Source organism: Macaca thibetana, chromosome 12 (genome assembly GCF_024542745.1).
Source record: "Macaca thibetana thibetana isolate TM-01 chromosome 12, ASM2454274v1, whole genome shotgun sequence".
Classification (NCBI taxonomy): domain Eukaryota; kingdom Metazoa; phylum Chordata; class Mammalia; order Primates; family Cercopithecidae; genus Macaca; species Macaca thibetana.
The window spans coordinates 34,473,126-34,493,414 of record NC_065589.1 but is presented as its reverse complement, the minus strand read 5'-3'; the positions used below and the strand labels follow the sequence as shown (position 1 = coordinate 34,493,414).

General features: G+C 43.9%; 2 protein-coding genes across 2 annotated transcripts; both read right to left on the bottom strand.

The window, feature by feature from the left end:
* Positions 1 to 91: 91 nt before the first annotated feature.
* LOC126933107 (gamma-crystallin D-like) lies at positions 92 to 4,807 on the bottom strand. Its single transcript, XM_050752675.1, has 3 exons — positions 4,768 to 4,807; positions 4,416 to 4,658; positions 92 to 364 (listed from the first exon to the last, which is right to left on the bottom strand). The coding sequence occupies exons 1-3, from the start codon at positions 4,774 to 4,776 to the stop codon at positions 92 to 94; spliced, it is 525 nt and encodes a 174-aa protein (XP_050608632.1). The 5' UTR covers positions 4,777 to 4,807.
* Positions 4,808 to 16,297: 11,490 nt separating this feature from the next.
* On the bottom strand, positions 16,298 to 19,298 carry LOC126933101 (gamma-crystallin D). Its single transcript, XM_050752670.1, has 3 exons — positions 19,072 to 19,298; positions 18,720 to 18,962; positions 16,298 to 16,636 (listed from the first exon to the last, which is right to left on the bottom strand). Exons 1-3 carry the CDS (start codon positions 19,078 to 19,080, stop codon positions 16,364 to 16,366), a joined length of 525 nt encoding a protein of 174 aa, XP_050608627.1. The 5' UTR covers positions 19,081 to 19,298; the 3' UTR covers positions 16,298 to 16,363.
* Between the last annotated feature and the right edge of the window lie 991 nt (positions 19,299 to 20,289).

The following is a 20,289-nucleotide window of genomic DNA, read 5'->3' as shown; positions in this document are numbered from 1 at the left end:
CTGAAAGGAACAGAGGACACATTACTGCATGGAACACACAGGAAATATTTTATTAGTTTCCAGATGCAGCAAAGGATAGAGTAAAAGCATTTCAGTAGAGCTCCACAGCTCTCCTCAGGGAGCCCACTCTAGCATCTGTGGCCCCCCAGTCCTGGCACCGCCTGTAGTCCCCTGGCCTCAGCAGGTACTGCCGCCCCCGGTAGTTGGGCAGCTCGTAGAGGACCCAGGAGCCCTCCAGCACGTTGAAGGAGTGGATCTCACTGAGGTGGAAGCGGTCTTGAAGGGAGGGGCAGTCCTCAGTGATCTCCACCATCTGGCCCCTACAATCCTCTCGCTCATGGATCCTGATCCTGTGGGAACTGGCCTGGGGGTTCAGCAAACAGCAGAAGAGGGAACGTCAGAAAAACCTGACTTCCTGGGGGATGACTTAAAAAAATTTTTTTCTCGGCCGGGCGCAGTGGCTCCCGCGGCGGGCGGATCATGTCAGGAGAGGGAGACCATCGTGGCTAACACAGTGAAACCCCGTCTCTACTAAAAATACAAAAACAAAATTAGCCAGGCGTGGCGGTGGGCGCCTGTAGTCCCAGCTACTTGGGAGGCTGAGGCGGGAGAATGGCGTGAACCCGGAAGGCGGAGCTCGCAGTGAGCCAAGATCGCGCCACCGCACTCCGGCCTGGGCGACAGAGTGAGACTCGTCTCAAAAAAAAAAAAAAAAAAAAAAAAAATTCCTGTCTCAAAAGTGACCAAGCTCAAGCTAAAAGAAAGACACTGCCAATACCAGGGCTGCTGTGTATAGTTGGGTAGGTTGCGCACTGTGAAACTCAAGAGGGCACCATTCCCCGTTCATTTGGTATGAATGGTGCTCCCTAGAGTTTTCTGGTATAATCTACATGAATAGACACGCTGGTCCTGCTCAGGACCACTTTTAAATATTTTATGTATTTGTTTTGGTCTCTTCTTCATAAATTTGTGGTGGTTTGGGGCTCTTGTTGCATGACACAGAAAATAATAAGTTTTTTTTTTTTTTTTTTTTTGAGACGGAGTCTCGCTCTGTTGCCCAGGCTGGAGTGCAGTGGTGCCATCTCGGCTCACTGCAAGCTCCGCCTCCTGGGTTCATGCCATTCTCCTGACTCAGCCTCCCGAGTAGCTGGGACTACAGGCGCCCGCCGCCAAGCCCAGCTAATTTTTTGTATTTTTAGTAGAGATGGGGTTTCACCGTGTTAGCCAGGATGGTCTCAATCTCCTGACCTCGTGATCCGCCCACCTTGGCCTCCCAAAGTGCTGGGATTACAGGCGTTATGGAATGAGACCATCACTTCTCCTGTTGTCCTTCCCAGCTTTTTCCCATCTCTCCTTTTCCCTAGTTTATAAGACAGGAGAAGGGGGAGAAAGCAAAAAGTTGGAAAGAAACAAAAGTAAGATAAATAGCCAGACAACCTTGGCACCACCACCTGGCCCTAGGAGTTAAACAAAGTAATAATAATAACATCAACCCCTGGCCTAAACTACTTGTGTTATCTGTAAATTCCAGACACTGTATGAAAAAAGCATTGTAAAACTTTTTGTTCCGTTAGCTGATGCATGTAGCCCCCAGTTACGTTTCCGACTCTTGCTTGATTTATCACGACCCTTTCACGTGGACCCCTTAAAGTTGTAAGCCTTTAAAAAGGCCAAGTATTTCTTTCTTGGGGAGCTCGGTTCTTAAGATGCGAGTCTGCCGACGCTCCCGGCCGAATAAAAAACCTCTTCCTTCTTTAATCTGGTGTCTGAGGAGTTTTGTCTGAGACTTGTCCTGCTACAGCATGAGCCACGGCGCCCGGCAAATAATAAGATTTTGAAACAAAAAGGCAAATGTATACCTGGCAAAAGACATTATTTTGAATTTCAATAGCATTAGGAGAAGCTAGAGGGAGAGAAGGTTGAATTGCTTTTACCCAAATGAGGCTCAGATTGGTGAAGGAAGAAAGTCCAGCCCAAGCAATCCTTCATCCATGCCTTTCTGCTTTAAGCTCTGCTACTCAAACATGCTGAAAAGCAAGAGCCGTCACAAAGGGAACTACGTTTCAGTTCTTACCTCCAACATGTGCTCTTACAAATCAGTTTTAGGTAATACCCCAAAATGGAAGTTCAAGATCATGAAGGAGCAGCTGGGCATGGTGGTTCATGCCTATAATGCCATCACTTTGGAAGGCCAAGGTGGGAGGACTGCTTGAGCCCAGGAGTTCAAGACCAGCATGGACAACACAATGAGACCCTATCTCTACCAAAAAAAAAAAAAAGAGGTGGGAAAATCACTTGAGCTCGGGAGTTTGAGGTTGCAGTGAACTATGATCACACCACTCAAGCCAGTCTGGGTGACAGAGAGAAACCTTGTCTAAAAAGAAGATTTTTTTCTTTTTTTTTTTTCCAAGACAAAGTCACACTGTGTCACCCAGGCTGGAGTGCAGTGGCACAATCTTGGCTCACTGCAACCTCCACCTCCCAGGTTTAAGCAATTCTCCTGCCTCAGCTTCCCAAGTAGCTGGGACTACAGGCACCCACCACCACACCCGGCTAATTTTTTATTTTTAGTAGAGACGAGGTTTCACCATGTTGGCCAGGCTGGTCTTGAACTCCTGACCTCAGGTGATCTGCCTTCCTCAGCCTTCCAAAGTGCTGGGATTACAGGTGTGAGCCACTGCGCCTGACCATGTCTCTTGTTTTGAGCACTTGTTCTTCCTTCATTTGTTTGTTCCTTCCCATTGCCTCAATGCTTTTCTTCCTCCACGTTAAAATATTCTTTAGGGGCAGAGCACAATGGCTCATGCCTGTAATCCCAGCACTTTGGGAGGCCGAGGTGGGTGGATCACCTGAGGTCAGGAGTTCAAGACCAGCCTGACCATTATGGTGAACCCTCGTCTCTACTAAAAATACAAAAATTAGCCAGGTGTGGTGGTGTGTGCCTGTAATCCCAGCTACTCTGGAGGCCGAGACAGGAGAATTGCCTGAACTCGGGAGGTGGAGGTTGCAGTGTGCCGAGACGAGATCATGCCACTGTACTCCAACCTGGGTGACAGAGCGAGACTCCGTCTCAAAAAAAAAGGAAAAAAAAATCTTTTTTGTTTGGAGCTCAGATTCTGGATCCCCTTCTGAGTCTTCCAATGACATTTCTTCTGTCTCTGTTAAGAGCTGATCAGTAATGTCATTTCGCTCTCAAATCTGGCTTTGAGACTTTCTCTCTCTCTCTCTCTCTCTCTCTCTCTATATATATATATATATTTTTTTTTTTTTTTCCTTTTTTCTTTTTTCTTTTTTTTTTTTGAGACGGAGTCTCGCTCTGTCGCCCAGGCTGCAGTGCCGTGGCCGGATCTCAGCTCACTGCAAGCTCCGCCTCCCGGGTTCACGCTATTCTCCTGCCTCAGCCTCCCGAGTAGCTGGGACTACAGGCGCCCACCACCTCGCCCAGCTAGTTTTTTGTATTTTTTAGTAGAGACGGAGTTTTACCGTGTTGGCCAGGATGGTCTCGATCTCCTGACCTCGTGATCCGCCCGTCTCGGCCTCCCAAAGTGCTGGGATTACAGGTTTGAGCCACCGCGCCCGGCCTCTATATATTTTTTCTTTAGGGAAGATTCTCATAAGCAATTCTTTTTGAGGTTTAAGTGACTGCTAGTAAAGTGGATCTTACAGTCTGTAATTAGAAGAGTTGGAACTTGAAATTAGAAATCTAAGTTTTTGGGCTCCTAATGCCAGACTGGGTCCCTATCAAGCTCTTAAACCCTGTGAGGGGATTTCAGACTTCACAAAAATGGTTCATTTTCCCAGGACTCTGTCACAGTCAACTTTAGGGACTGAAATTCCAGTCTGCTGGGGCTTCATTTGGGTAACAGGGGGCCCTGCAGGAGCTATTGGAATCTCATTGTTGGTTACTGGTTTGCCCAATCAGAAGTCAGGACTTGACAGGCCCCTGATGTTCATAATAATAGTTAATACTTGGGGGTGGGTATTGGCCTGTGACAGGTGCCCTCCTTTTACCCTCTTTGGAACCCTAGAAAGGAACTACTCTTATCAGCCCTGTTTACAGATGAAGTAAGAAATAGCCACCTAGCCTATGGGCACCTAAGAGCAAGGAATTAATCTGTTGCTCTTCCATCACCTGTGGCATAGATGCTCTGAGCGAATGCCACGCACAACTTATTCCCAGTAGAGGTGAGTTTGACTTTAGCAAAATAAAATACGATGTCCAGTTAAAAGCACTGCATCACATACTTCTTCAGTGGGAGGAAACCTCACCGATGTTAATACAGGAAAAGAGAATATAGTTAGAGCTAGGAAAAAGAAGGCTGTCATCCCATCCCATCGCCTGTCGTGTGAATCATCCATGTGGATCACTGATGCGACTCGAGGGCACGGAAGGGACCCGGCGGGACTGCACTCACGTGGGGGATGAGGCGGCAGGAGCGGACCGAATCGCTGAGGCCCATCCACTGCTGGTGGTCTGCATAGTCGCCGCGGCGCAGGAAGTACTGGAGGCCCGAGTAGTTGGGCAGCTCATAGAGCATCCAGCAGCCGCTGTCCACGCGCACGGAGTTGCAGCGGCTCAAGTAGGGCTGCAGGTTGGGGTGGTCGCTGCTGCATTCGTAGTGGCGGCCCTGGAAGCCCCGGTCCTCGTAGAGGGTGATCTGCAAGGCAAGGCGAGGCAAGGCGAGGGCTCACAGGCCTGCCCCTGCCCCAGTCTCCCGCCCCGCCATGCAGGAAGCTCCCGGGGCCCGGGGCGCGGGCTGGGCTCACCTTCCCCATGACTGGCTGGACGCGCGGCGGGGCTGAGCGGGTGGGGCGGCGGAGCGGCGGGGCTATATAGCGGGAGGGCTGCTGCGTTGGCAAGAACCGCACAAAAGGGGCCCGCGGAGGGGAGCAAGGGTATTTTTTTCTCTCTCTCTGTTCTATATAATGACTGTGGGGGTGGGGGTGGGAGGTTTATTGTATGTTTTCTTTTAGACTCTCTAAAGCTTTCGAATTGATGATCTGGTTAAAACTGTCAGTGCCTTTTGGGCCTCTACATAAAGCCTATTTGGGAAATTGGAATTGAGCAAGTGCTGAAGAGTTAATAATTGTAATTAAATGTTTTATTTACCTTTTAAAAGTTCAGTTTGAGCAACAACGCTGAATAGTGACCAAGTCTAAGGTCGAAATGGACTACAGCACGAAGCGTTTAGATTACAGAGTTTTCTTGGTGTGAAATGTGAAACGTGAGGATGATCTTGCCTTCTCCTCGGGGTGTTTACAGTAGGATGTGATTCTCCTTTAAGAGAACCTCTCTATGATCTTACCTGCTGATCAGCAGGGTGTCAGATAACTAATGCAGCAGGTTGGATGCCAGGGGTTGGGCCTGAGGAAGCCCTGTTTAGGCACCTGGCCTCAGCTCTGATGGCTGGAGCCTGGGTGGAAGCAGGAAAGTCCTGAGCTTCAGCACCGTGCCTGCCTCAGCACAGGCAATGAAACCCTCAACTTGGGATTCGTGAAGCGACCCTTTGGCAGTTATTACACTGGTAACTTTCTCTTTAACTAACATATTTGCTAACCAAAGGCTAAGCTTAGTTGGTTCTAGCTGCTGACAAATGCAAGTTAACATGCAAATATAACAAGTTGAAAATCCTACAATCTTGCAAAGATTCTGCCTTCTTCACCCTGGGGCAAAGCCCTCGTGGCTCTCTAGTTAAGGCTCTGACTCCGGGGACTAGGGTCTTCCTTCCTTTTGCCGAGATCCGGCGCCTCCTGGTGTTCCACTCTCTTTAGAGCAGGATTTCTCAACTGCAGCCAGCACTCTTTTGACATTTGGGGCCAAAAATTATCTGCTGGTGGGGGGAGGCTGTCCTGTGCATTGCAGGACGTTGAGCAGCATCCTGGCCTCTACCAGCTGGGTACCGGTAGCATTACTGTCCCGTCGTCACAAGCAGAACTGTCTGCAGACATTACCAAAGGTTCCCGGGGAAGCAAATCCACCCCCATACCCCCACTGAGAACCACTGATTTAGAATAACTTTCGTGTACCCAGTCTCACTCCTTAGTTTCGATTCTTGCTACGTAAGTCTAATACTAAAAAATAGCTTTCTCTGGACAAATTTTATGTGACCTACATAAGTTTAATAAGCCTCATTTACATCTTTCTCTTTTAAAAATTATAACTTTTGTGGAAAATTTAGAAACCATAAAGCAGTAGAAAGAAAAGATTTTAAGCCATAGTTTTGTATAAAAAGCAACACTGTTGATGTATATTTAAAAACTCCTAATTCTCACACCTGTGATCTAATATTTCCATCTCTAGGAATTTGTCCAAAGGAAAGAATTAAAGATGCATACAAAGATTATGAACAGTGATATTTTATCAGAATGGTGTTTATAATATAGAAAATTAGACACAAATAAAATGTCCAGAATAGGGCATTGATTAAATAAATCATGGAACACTTGTTTGATGAGATGCTCTGCAGCTACCAAAAATCATGTTGTCAAAGAATTTATTTAAGGGTATGGAAAATGCTTACCATATGTCAAGTTAAAAAAGAAACCAAGTATATTATACTCTGAAAATTACAAAATATTGAAAGAAATTAAAGAAGCCATAAATAAGTGGAAACACATCCTATGTTAATGGATTGGAAGACAATATTGTTAATATGTCAGTACTACTCAAAGCAATCTACAGATTTAGTGCAATCCCTATCACATCTCAGTGATTTCCTTATGCAGAAAGAGAAAAATGTATCCTAAAATTCATTTGGAATCTCAAGGGACCCCAAATCAACAAATTAGTCTTGCAAAAAGCAAAGTTGGAAGTTCCTTATTCCTTATTCCTAATAAGGAATGCTGACACATGGCACATATGGATGAACCTTGAAAACATGCGAAGGGAAATAAATCAGACACAGAAAAACAAATATTGTATGATTCCATTTATTTGAGGTACCTAGAATAGTCAGATTCATAAAGACAGGAAGTGGAATGGTGGTTACCAGGGATCGGAGGAGGTAGGATTGGGGAGTTATTGTTTAATGAATACAGAGTTTCCATCAAAACTAAAAGTCTTTTAGCACCTGTACCACCCCTAGAATTTCTGGTAAACCAGCACCAGCCTGAAGATCATGTTCTCATCAAAGGGTGAAAAAAAAGGAAACTCGAATAAGCCTAGGAAGGACCCTACCTTGTGCTGCAAACCACTGAGACTGCTGTTCATACAGCGAAAAAAGGATGGATTCATCACAACTGAGTCAAGAAAGCGCCATCCCCTTCAGAGTTGTGAGCCATAGTCCCAGGGGAAAACCCTACCAAACTGAAGCTAAGAAAAATTTAACTCTTTCTTCTATTCTATTACTCTTTCTTCTTTCCTCGCTGTATTACTGACCATCTAGTTATTAACATAACTGTCAATTTTGCCTCAAACTATTGCATTTAATGCTTGCCTTGTTATACCCTGTGGGGACTTGCCAAGTCAAAGACAGCTCTCTACTTCAGAAAAGTACCTCTGTCCTTCCTGACTATGCTCAGACTGGCCTTTAGTAAATTAGGGCCATTTAATCCGGGAAATTTCGATAAAGATTCCAGTGTTGACCAGGAGTCTTGCCCCACAATGTAGAGCTTTTATGTCGTAGTTGGTCCAACGTTCTGTGGACCACTAAAGAGCAAGGATGGACTACCCCAACCGGTTTTTGTAATTTCCTAAAATCGTACATTCATTTTAATAGAGGATCATAGATGTTAAAGACTTAAAACAAACTTTGGCAATTAAGACAGGATACCAAGATGAAAATACCTAGTTGGAATGGATCAAATATTCCATCTGCATGTTAAACAAAAGCAATTGTTGTGCTTGTGCACATGGCAGGCCAGAGGCCCAGATTATCCCCTTTCCACTAAGGTAGTCCCCCAGTCAACCAGGCGTGGGCTGCATGGTAGCTCTTTTCCAGGATTCTACAGCCTGGAGTAATAAGCTTGCCAAACTGTCTCTGCTATATCCCAAAGTCCGGCACCACGAGGGTCAGCCCCTAAGGGCCATCCAGCTTCTGTCTCCCAACACTAAGTTCACTTCGTGTCTCTCACGACAAGGAGGAAACTTAGCGTTCCTTGGAGACCTGAAGGGATGCAGTGAGCTTAAGAATTTTCAAGAGCTTATCAATCAGTCAGCCCTTGTTCATCCCCGAGCAGATGTGTGGTGGTATTGTGGTAGGCCTTTACTGGACACTCTGCCAGATAACTGGAGTGGCATTTGTACTTTAGTCCAGTTGGCTCTCCCTGTCACCCTGACATTTCATCTACCAGAGGGAGGAAAAAATAAGACATTGTAAAGTGAGAGAAGCCTCTTATGGGTCTTTCGACTCTTCACATCTATTTAGACACAATTGAAGTCCTACAGGAATACCAGATCAATTTAAAGCTTAAAATCAAATAGCTGCAGGATTTGAGTCAATATTTTGGTGGGTGACAGTTAATAAAAATGTAGATTGGATAAACCATATCTATTACAACCAACAGCAACGAACTTTTCATGAGTTAAAAGAAAAAACTCATGTTGGCCCCAGCCCTGGGGCTACCTGACCTGAAAAAACCCTTTACACTCTATGTGACAGAAAGAGGAATATGGCAGTTGGAGTTTTAACCCAGACTGTGGGGCCCTGGCCAAGGCCAGTGGCCTATCTCTCAAAGCAACTAGATGGGGTTTCCAAAGGCTGGGCCCCATGTCTAAGGACCTTGGCAGCAATGGCCCTGTTAGCACAAGAAGCAGATAAACTAACTCTTTGGCAAAACCTGAATATAAAGGCCCCTCCAGGCTGTGGTAACTTTGATGAATACCAAAGGACATCATTGGCTAACAAATGATAGATTAACTAAGTACCAAAGCTTCCCATGTGAAAATTCCCGTATAACCATTGAAGTTTGTAACACCCTAAACCCTGCCACCTTGCTCCTGGTGTCAGAAAGCCCAGTTGGACATAACTGTGTAGAGGTGTTGGACTCAGTTTATTCTAGTGGGCCCAACCTCAGAGACCATTCTTGAACATCAGTAGACTGGGAGCTATACATGGATGGGAGCAGCTTCGCCAACCCCTGCAAAGTGACTCTGAAGAAGACGATGAGCCCTGCTCCAGTCACGCCCGGAAGCTGACTGGTCCACACATGGCCTCAGCATGGGAAAACTCATCGTGGGACTCATTTTCCTTAAAATTTGGACTTACGCAGTAAGGACTTCAACTGACCTTCCTCAGACTGAGGACTGTTCCCAGTGTATACATGAAGTCACTGAGGTAGGACAAAAAGTTGCTACAGTCCTATTATTTTATGGTTATTATAAGTGTACTGGGACTCTAAAAAGAACTTGTTTGTATAATGCTATTCTATACAAGGTATGTAGCCCAGGAAATGACCAACCTGATGTGTGTTATGACCCATCTGAGCCTCCCATGACCACGGTTTTTGAAATAAGATTAAGGACTGAGGACTGGTGGGGGCTCATAAACGATATGAGTAAAGTGTTAGCCAAAACAGGAAAAAAGGGGTGCCCAAACAAGTCACCTTGAAATTTGATGCCTGTGCTGTCATTAACAGTAATAAGTTAGAAAGAAGATGTGGTTCTCTTAATTAGAAAAGAGGTTATATGGCAGAAAATAAGTACATTCATCATGAATTAGGGCTATATAGAAATAAATGTGGATATTGGTCTTGTGTCATTTAGGCTACTTGGATAAAAAATGAAAAAAATCCTGTCCACCTTCGGAAAGTGAAAAGTGGCCCTTCCTGTACCAGTGGTCAGTGTAACCCCCTGGAACTAGCAATAACGAACCCCCTTGATCCTCGCTGGAAAAAAGGGAATCGATGGGGCTGGACTGGATCCTCGAGTAAATATTGTGGTTTGAGGAGAAGTTTATAAATGCTCTCCTGAGCCTGTATTTCAAACCTTCTATGATGAACTGAATGTGCCAGTACCAGAAATTCCAGGAAAAACAAAAAATCTGTTTTTGCAATTAGCCAAGCATGTAGCCCAGTCTCTCAATGTCACTTCATGTTATGTATGGGGAGGAACTGTAATGGGAGATCAGTGGCCATGGGAAGCCCCAGAATTAGTACCTACAGACCCAGTTCCTGATGAATTCCCGGCTCAAAAGAATCACCCTGATAACTTCTGGGTCCTAAAAGCCTCAATTGTTAGACAATACTGTATAGCAAGAGTGGGGAAGGACTTCACCCTTCCTGTGGGAAGACTCAGCTGCCTTGGGCAAAAAACTGTGTAATAGTACTACAAATACAGCCACCTAGTGGCGTTCAAACCACACTAGGAAAAATCCATTTAGTAAATTCCCAAATTTGCAAACCGTGTGGACCCACCCGGAGTCCCACCGGGACTGGACAGCCCCCAGTGGATTATACTGGATATGTGGGCATAGGGTTTACACCAAATTACCCAACCAGTGGGCAGGTAGTTGTGTTATTGGCACTATTAAACCATCTTTCTTCCTACTGCTCATAAAGACAGGAGAACTCCTGGGCTTCCCTGTCTATGCTTCCTGCGAAAAGAGAAGCATAGCTATAAAAAATTGGAAAGATGATAAATAGCCCCCTGAGAGAATCATACATATTACGGGCCTGCTACTTGGGCACAGGACAGCTTGTGGGGATACAGGACCCCCATTTACATGCTCAACTGAATCATATGGTTACAGGCTATCTTAGAAATAATCATTAATAAGACTGGCAGAGCCTTGACTATTCTGGCCCGGCAAGAAACTCCAATGAGAAATGCTAACTATCAAAATAGATTGGCTCTTGACTACTTGCCAGCAGCTAAAGGAGGGATCTGTGGGAAATTTAACCTTACTAATTGCTGTCTACACATAGATGATCAAGGGAAAGTTGTTGAAGACCTAGTTAGAAATATGACAAAACTAGGCCGGGCGCGGTGGCTCAAGCCTGTAATCCCAGCACTTTGGGAGGCCAAGACGGGCGGATCACGAGGTCAGGAGATCGAGACCATCCTGGCTAATACGGTGAAACCCCGTCTCTACTAAAAATACAAAAAACTAGCCGGGCGAGGTGGCGGGCGCCTGTGGTCCCAGCTACTTGGAAGGCTGAGGCAGGAGAATGGCGGGAACCCGGGAGGCGGAGCTTGCAGTGAGCTGAGGTCCGGCCACTGCACTCCAGCCCGGCGACAGAGCGAGACTCCGTCTCAAAAAAAAAAAAAAAAAAAAAAAAAAAAAGAAATATGACAAAATTAGCACATGTGTCTGTGCAAGTGTGGCATGGATTTGATCCTGTGGCCATGTTTGAAAAATGGTTCCCTGCTACTGCTCCCTTGTTTGTTACCTGTACTTCTTCTTCTTTTTTTTTTTTTTTTTAAGACAGAGTCTTGCTCTGTCGCCCAGACTGGAGTGCAGTGCAGTGGCCAAATCTCAGCTCACGGCAAGCTCCGCCTCCTGGGTTTACTCCATTCTCCTGCCTCAGCCTCCCGAGTAGCTGGGACTACAGGCGCCCGCCACCTCGCCCAGCTAGTTTTTTGTATTTTTAGTAGAGATGGGGTTTCACCGTGTTAGCCAGGATGGTCTCGATCTCCTGACCTCGTGATCCGCCCGTCTCGGCCTCCCAAAGTGCTGGGATTACAGGCTTGAGCCACTGCGCCCGGCCAACCTGTACTTCTTCAAATGATAAAAAGCTTCATCACTACCTTAGTTCACCAAAATGCTTCAGCACAAATGTACTATATGAATCACTATCGATCTGTCAAGACATGGGTAATGAAAATAAAAGTGAGAATTCCTACTAATGAGTTAGGTTCTCAAAGTGGGGGAATAAGGGAGGAGACCATCCCTCATATTGTCTTATGCCCAATTTCTGCCCCCAAAGAAAGAAGAAGTAAAAACTAAAAGGCAGAAATGAAATCCACAGTTAGACAACCCCGCACCACGTCCTGGGCCTGGTTAAAGATCGACTCTTGACCTAACTGGTTATGTTATCCATAGATTCCAGACATTGTATGGAAAAACATTGTGAAAATCCCTGTCCTGTTCTGTTCCATTCTGATTACCGGTACATGCAGCCCCCAGTCCCATACCCCTTGCTTGCTCAATTGATCATGACCCTCTCATGCGGACCCGCTTAGAGTTGTAAGCCCTTAAAAGGGACAGGAATTGCTCGCTCGGGGAGCGCGGTTTTTGGAGATGTGAGTCTTGCTGAAACTCCCAGCCGAATAAAGCTATTCCTTCTTTAACTCGGTGTCTGAGGGGTTTTGTCTGTGGCTTGTCCTGCTACAGTTTTATTATAATAAATATTGAGTGAGTAGTTTGTGCATAATGCTTTTTTTTTTCATGTTTAGGAATTGTTTATTAGGATAGATTCCTAGAAGTAGGCTCAAAAGTTGGTTCATATTTCTCCCTCTGCTGTTCTTGTGACGTTCAACTCCTCATTATCACAAAGCACTGAAGAAGTGTAAATGTTTGCCAATAGTTGGTACCATCTGAATTGCCTCCCAAGACAGGGTGAATTCCATGGATTATAAAGGTGTTAACGAGTGTCTAAAACAAAGTATACTTTAAATTTCTTATAGTCAGCCAGGCACAGTGGCTCACACCTGTAATCCCAGCACTTTGGGAAGCCGAGGCGGTGGATCACTTGAGGTCAGGAGTTTGAGACCAGCCTGGTCAACATGGTGAAGCCTCATCTCTAACTAAAAATACAAAAATTAGCCAGGCATGGTGGCGTATACCTGTTATTCCAGCTACTGGGGAGGCTGAGGCAGGAGAATCACTTGAACCCAGGAGACGGATGTTGTAGTGAGCCGAGATTGCACCACTGCATTGCCTACCTGTTGTCCTCTCCAGTTCAAAAAAAAAAAAAAAATTCTGGCCGGTCGTGGTGGCTCACGCCAGTAATCCCAGCACTTTGGGAGGCCGTGGTGGGCGGATCACGAGGTCAGCAGATGGAGACAATCCTGGCTAACACGGTGAAACCCTGTCTCTACTAAAATTACAAAATAAAAGTAGCCGGGCATGGTGGGGGGCTCCTGTAGTCCCAGCTACTCGGGAGGCTGAGGCAGGAGAATGGCTTAAACCTGGGAGGCGGAGCTTGCGGTGAGTCAAGATCGCGCCTCTGCACTCCAGCCTGGGCGACAGAGCAAGACTCTGTCTCAAAAAAAAAAAAATCTTACAGTTCTCTTATTTTATAAAGAGAAATAAAAGATTATTGAATATAACTGACATCTTAAACAATTTTTTTTTTCTGTTTGTACCCTTCCCTCCTTGGACTTCATCCCTTTTTCTCCCTTTATTCAGTTCATTCTGATTTCCCTATAACACCAAAGCTCACACTCAAGAATCAGATAATATTTTAAGGTTCTCTTCAATCCTGGGAATTTGTGCTCTGGACACAATTGTGCTATAGGCGAAGACTGCTCTTGTGTTTCTTCACTCACCCTTTCTTGTATATTGCCCCAGTTGCAGCTAATAGAGATTCTATGGTTACCAGGGATACCAGCTTTAGGATGATGCAGCTGCTAAATACTGTGGGAGTCAGAGAAAACCTGGGGCCTTGATGATGTTGTTGAGCTGCTGAATCAACCATCCCTAAACCCTGTGCTCCCAAGACTTCCTGTCGTGTGAGCTAGTAGATTTCCATCTTGCTTGTCTATTTGATATGAAGTTGCTGCTGCTTTCAGTCTAAAGCGTCAAGTCAGATCCATTTCTGGCTGTGGGATTAGGGTGAATTTTAATCTGGTTAAAGGTTGAGTAACTCACCAGGGAGAAGGGTCACAAGAGAAATCCCGGTGAGGAAGAGATGTAAGTAAGGGCAAAGAGATGTGAAAGTGTTTGGTGTGCTTGGAGGACTCAGGTGAGATGGGAAGGAAGAACAGCTGAGGTCAGGAAATGGGAGATGAGGTAGATAGGCTGGGGGTCAGGTTCTCAGGAATTCAAATGTTTTCCTATGGGAAGTGAAGGAACGTCAAAGGTTTTTAATCAGGGAAATGACATGATCAGATTAGCCTCTAAGCACTGACATAGTGACTCCTCCTTTCTAAAATTCTAATGAGAGTACAAATAAGACAGAATAAGAGGTAGGAAAAGAACCAATATAAGTGAATATATTGTAGGACTGCCTTATACATAGTATACTAACACATATGCATATTGATGAGGTTATATAAATATATTTAACTTTATGTGTGTGTGTGTGTGCCCATGTGTATTCAGAGAATGCAGCTTTGGATTATCTAATTTTTTTTTTTTTTTTTTTGAGATGGAGTCTCGCTCTGTCGCCCAGGCTGGAGTGCAGTGGCGCGATCTCGGCTCAGTGCAAGCTCCGCCTCCTGGGTTCATGCCATTCTCCTGCCTCAGCCTCCAGAGTAACTGGGATTACAGGCGCCCACCACCACGCCCGGCTAATTTATTTTTGTATTTTTGGTAGAGAAGGGGTTTCACCGTGTTAGCCAGGATGGTTTCCATCTCCTGACCTTGTGATCCGCCCGCCTCAGCCTCCCAAAGTGCTGGGATTACAGGCATGAGCCACCGTGCCCGGCCCCAAGATTTTTAATTCAATTCCTTGTTGGTTGTTTGCAATGACCTCATGGCAATAATCTATGAGCTAGTGTTGTCATTATTTTGACAAAATTTCGTAATAGATTTTATAAAATCTTCCCGATTTTTTTTTTTCAGACAGAGTCTCGCTCTATTGCCCAGACTGAAGTGCAGTGGTGTGATCTCAGCTCACTACAACCTCCACCTCCTGAGCTCAAGCAGTTCTCCTGCCTCAGCCTCCTAAGTAGCTGGGATTACAGGCACCCGCCACCATGCCCAACTAATTTTTGTATTTTTAGTAGAGATGGGGTTTTACCATGTTGCCCAAGCTGGTCTCAAACTCCTGACCTAAGGTGATCCTCCCACCTCAGCCTCCCAAAGTGCTGGGACTACAGGCATGAGTCACCGCACCTGGCCAAAATCTTGCTGATTTTATAGTAGAAAACCAGCAGTTTCTGAGCTGTGATTCTGGCTTCTGATTCCACCTCTGTTATTGAGTGTGACATTGGAGTTAGACCTCAGTTTACTCTACATAAAATGAGTTATCTAGGTTAGATGATATACAGATTTAAAATATATTAACCATCTTATCTTACAACTACAATGTTCTATAATGGCCCTTCTCTCCCCCTCCCTCCCTTTCTTTCTTTTTCTCTCCTCCCCCACTCCTTTTTTTTTTTTCTTTTCAACTTTTATTTTAGGCTTGGGGTACATATGCATATTTGCTATGCAGGTAAACTTGTTCACGGGGGTTTGTTGTACAGATTATTTCATCACCCAGGTACTAAGCCTAGTACCCAATAGTTATTTCTTCTGATTCTCTCCCTCCTGCCACCCTTCACCCTCAAACAGGTCCAGTGTCTGCTGTTTCTTTCTTTGTGACCACATGTGTGCTCTCATCATTTAGCTCCCATCTTTTCTTTTTTTCATTTTAAAATTAGGAATGTCTCTAAATAAAATTCTGTACAGTTACCTAAGGAAAACTCACATATACTCTACATCAGCTAGAAATGTGTGTTGAACTGCAGATAACAGAATACCCGGCCCCTATAGCAGAGGCTTAAACAAAATGTGGTTTATTTGACTGCCATTGTAAGAAGTCTAAAGGTAAAAGGTTGTTAGCATGGTCCAGGGGCTCAGCCACATCTAGGCCAACATCTCTGAAATTCTCCTGGCCTTTATCTCATAGCTGTCATTTCTTGAGTATAAGAAATAAGAGGGAACTGTGGCACCAAGGTCATCTGCTCCTTTTCATGAGAAAGGCAAAAGTTTTTACAGAACCGTCTCTTCTCCCTCCCTATCATCATTTCTCACTTACGATTCGATATGGCCAGAAGGCGGCCACATGGCCACCTCTGTAGTAAGGGAGCCGGACAGAGATTTGTCAACTCAACTTTTGCATACAATTTTAGAGAATTCAAAAATGGACGTGCCTTATGGTACCCAGGTTCAGAATCCCTGATTGAAAAAGTTCGTCACACTATCTGAACCTACGTTTTCAGGTCCTGACGCCTCAGAGAAAAACTGAAATCTAAACAGATTTCTGATAATCTGGTTTGAAGCGGCAAGCTGTTTAAAGGCCAGAGAATCAAATAAGGTAATGTACTATGAAACTTTGGCAAACTGTTAAGTTCTACTTAATATAAAGACGTCTTTCTGTTGTGAGAACTTCCTTTATCTATGTATTACACATCTTGGTTGCCATTTGCCTTGTGTGTGTAAATAAAATAAGATAGAAGTAGGGCACAGTAAAGACACAAGCAAATCAGTGCCAGGAACACACAGAAAATATTTTATTAGTTTCCAAATTAAGAAATGACAAAGGAGGACATATTTCAGGAGAAATCTATGACTCTCCTCAGAGAGCCCACTCTGGCATTCATGGACCCCCAGTCCTGGTAGCGCCTGTAGTCCCCTGGCGTCAGCAGGTACTGCCGTCCTCGGTAGTTGGGCAGCTCGTAGAGGACCCAGGAGCCCTCCAGCACATTGAGGGAGTGGATTTCATTGAAATGGAAGCGGTCCTGAAGAGAGGAGCAGTCCTCAGTGAACTCTATCATCTGGCCTCTGTAGTCCTCCCTCTCATAGAGTCTGATCCTGTGAGAGCCAGCCTGGCAGACCCAGAAATAAAAGGAGGAGAAAAGCAACCATGAAACGATTCCAATGCATTGTCAGGCAGTCCAGCTTGGTGAGCACCTGCTCAAGTCATTTAGAAATACATGGCAAAATTTAATTAATTCTGAATATTTATAAACTCCTCATTACCGAGGGCAGAAATTCAGTACCTTTTCAAGATTATAAAGTGTGGTGAAGAAATTGAGAAGGAAATCTCACTCTTTAATATATTCAGCTATTTCTCAGCATAAGCTGACTCCTATGCTCAGTATCCTGTACACACACAAACCCAAACCTGTAACAGCTTATTACTATTTTATGCCATTTTGAAGAAATGTTTTAATATTAAAATAAACATTAAATTATAAAGAAATGTATTTAAATTATGTATAATTTTAATATACATGATATCTAATATATAATTATATACTATATTTAAAATATATTATAAAATATATAAAATTATATTTATATTTGATTTTAATAATTATATTCAAATTATATTTTATAAGTATAAATTAAGATTATATTTATTTTAAAAATTACATTTTATTTAAAAATAACTTTTACTAAAACATAAATAAAATATATTTAAAATACACAAATATAAGGGCTGGGGCAGTGGCTCATTCCTGCAGTCCCAGCACCTTGGGAAGCCAAGGCGGGTGGATCACTTGAGGTCAGGAGTTCAAGACTGCCCTGATGAATATGACAAAACCTTGTCTATACTAAAAATACAAAAATTAGCCAGGTGTGGTGGTGCGTGCCTGTAATCCCAGCTACTTAGGAAGAGAATTGCTTGCACCCGGGAAGCAGAGGTTGCAGTGTGCCAAGATCATGCCACTGCTCTCCAGCCTGGGGCACAGAGCAAGACTTTGTCAAAAAAAAAAAAATAATAATAATAATAAAATAAATAAAAATAAAAATACAAAAATTAGCTGGGTGTGGTGGCGTGCTCCTGTAACTCCAGCTGCTCAGGAGACTGAGACAGGAGAATCATTTGAATCCGGGAGGCGGAGGTTGCAGTTAGCTGAGATCTCACCACTGCATTCCAGCCTGCGCGTCAGAGTGAGACTCTGTCTCAAAAAAACAAAACAAAACCACAACCCCCCAAAAATAAATATAATGTAAATGAAACATATTAAAAATATATTAAAATATATTTAAAATATAATATAATTTATATAGTTATATAAACATATTAAATATATATTAACTAGATATATTATTAAATACATTATAGTCATTAAATATATTTAATGTAAATATATTTAAAATATTAAAATATGTATTTTAAATATAAGTATTTAAAATATATTAAATATATCATTTAATATACTGAATTAAATGATAATGCATCATTTAAATAAATGAGATAAATATCATATGTTAAATATATAAGCCTTCTTTTTAAAATAGAAGTATTTTAAACATATTAAACTATTAAATATTAAATATTAAGGTAATGTATTAAAGAACAATTAATTATAGGTCAATAATTTGTGAATGCAATGAAGAAAAATGGGGAAAAAAATCAGTAAGTCCAAGGACGAATTTTTCATAAACATTAGTGTTTTCACACACATATGGGATATACGTGGCACCTGTGTGAAATATCTGTGTTGCTCTCCATTGAAGGAAAGTCTTACTCATATAGGCTGGGAAAACCCAAAATGTGCAAGAGAGGAGCAAAAAGGGGAAAAAGTCTCAAAAGAAATTACCCTGTTTGCTTAGTAACTGCCGTACCCTCTGGCATTTATTCTTCTATTGGGTATTAGTGGTTTTTCTACAACTCCATTCTAAATGATTCCAGAACAGGACTTTTAAGTCTTATACAATCCGTAGGGCAGGCGACACATCCTACTCAATAAATATTTGTGGATTAATTGTGATTAATTGGTTTCTGGGTAACACTTTGCTTTTGTGAGGGGCAAACTCTATTGACTTAATCCACTATAGTTCATCTTTTGTCCACTCTCAGTTATTGTGACTCATCACTACTGCTAATGTTTAACTTTTTCTTGAAACCATCCAGTGAGTGTCCTGAGGGCCTGGGTCCTGACATGAGGCTGCACTCACGTGGGGGATGAGGCGGCAGGAGCGGACCGAGTCGCTGAGGCCCATCCACTGCTGGTGGTCGGCATAGTCGCCGCGGTGCAGGAAGTACTGGAGGCCCGAGTAGTTGGGCAGCTCATAGAGCATCCAGCAGCCGCTGTCCACGCGCACCGAGTTGCAGCGGCTCAAGTAGGGCTGCAGGTTGGGGTGGTCGCTGCTGCATTCGTAGTGGCGGCCCTGGAAGCCCCGGTCCTCGTAGAGGGTGATCTGCAAGGCAAGGCGAGGCAAGGCGAGGGCTCACAGGCCTGCCCCTGCCCCAGTCTCCCGCCCCGCCATGCAGGAAGCTCCCGGGGCCCGGGGCGCGGGCTGGGCTCACCTTCCCCATGACTGGCTGGACGCGCGGCGGGGCTGAGCGGGTGGGGCGGCGGCGCGGCGGGGCTATATAGCGGGAGGGCTGCTGCGTTGGCAAGAACCGCACAAAAGGGGCCCGCGGAGGGGAGCAAGGGCATTTTCGTGTTCTCTTTTTATTCTTTGCTGTCCTAGTCCGCGGGGCTCATTGTGGATTTTGGTCCCATTCTCTCTGGAGTGTTCGGATTACTATCATTGGCTGATGCTATTGAGAATGTTTGTAAAAAGGTAATTTGGGACATTGTCTATTTATAATAGAAGTGGAGCTTCAGCTATTTCACATATAGTTCACGCTTTTGTTTGTATAGGTTGGGGAAAAACAAAAAAAGTTTAAGTCGGGGAGCAGAAAAAGCAAAGACTCTTAATAAGGCAAATATAAATTAATCTGTCAGAACTACAGTATTACTTACGTGCCACAATGCTGAGTACTGATTGTTAATAGGAAGGAAATGGGCTTAACTGAATGTTGAAAATTTCAAGTTTAGTCCTTTAAGAGAACGTCGTCATGAAAGGGTGTAAGAAATTGGAATATTTTATCAAGAGAGTTCACAGAATTTTGAACCTTTATTATGGTAAAACACACAGCAAACATGAATCTTCGATATTGGGTCTGATCTTGTTACAGTTATGCCTGGAAGGAGCTGAGAATTAGATGTTTTTCTCTTAGCTAATGGTGGTGCCGTGATTCAAAAGAGAGAATAGTTAGTTCTAAGAGGCTTAATCTCAGAAAGAACTAAAAAGGGAAATATCTACGTTTGAGGAAATTAGAAAAGTAATATGTGCGAAACAGAAAAACATGATATCTTAGCTTGTTATTAAATAAAACCAAATTCCTAAGAAACTTATTTCTAGTGGGATCTAGAATACATCTTTGTTCTCTGAATGAGCGAGAGTACACAAGGCCTTTGACTCAGAGGAAATTAATTGCATGAACACGAAGGGGAGCTATGGCTGGAATGATGCAGGGAGAGGAAGGAATAAATGTCTAGAAGCTGGACTCGAGGAAGACTTTAGAAAGTATTTATTGGCCTGGAAGAGAACAGTTTGATGGACTGGAAAGAGCACTGGAGTGGAAAATGACCTGTGTCCAGCTTCTTTCATGTTCAAAGAATTGCTCACAGCCCTCTGTCAACCCATGGAAGTACTTTGTCTTGTCTTTGAGTCATAAATCTTTGTAAGTGGTATT

What these genes read in the sequence shown, in the direction of transcription:
- LOC126933101 (XM_050752670.1), bottom strand. An exon ending in CCTGCCGCCTCATCCCCCAC is followed by an intron (nt 16,637 to 18,719) that starts GTGAGTGCAGCC and finishes TGGGTCTGCCAG; the next exon opens with GCTGGCTCTCACAGGATCAG.
- LOC126933107 (XM_050752675.1), bottom strand. An exon ending in CCTGCCGCCTCATCCCCCAC is followed by an intron (nt 365 to 4,415) that starts GTGAGTGCAGTC and finishes CTGAACCCCCAG; the next exon opens with GCCAGTTCCCACAGGATCAG.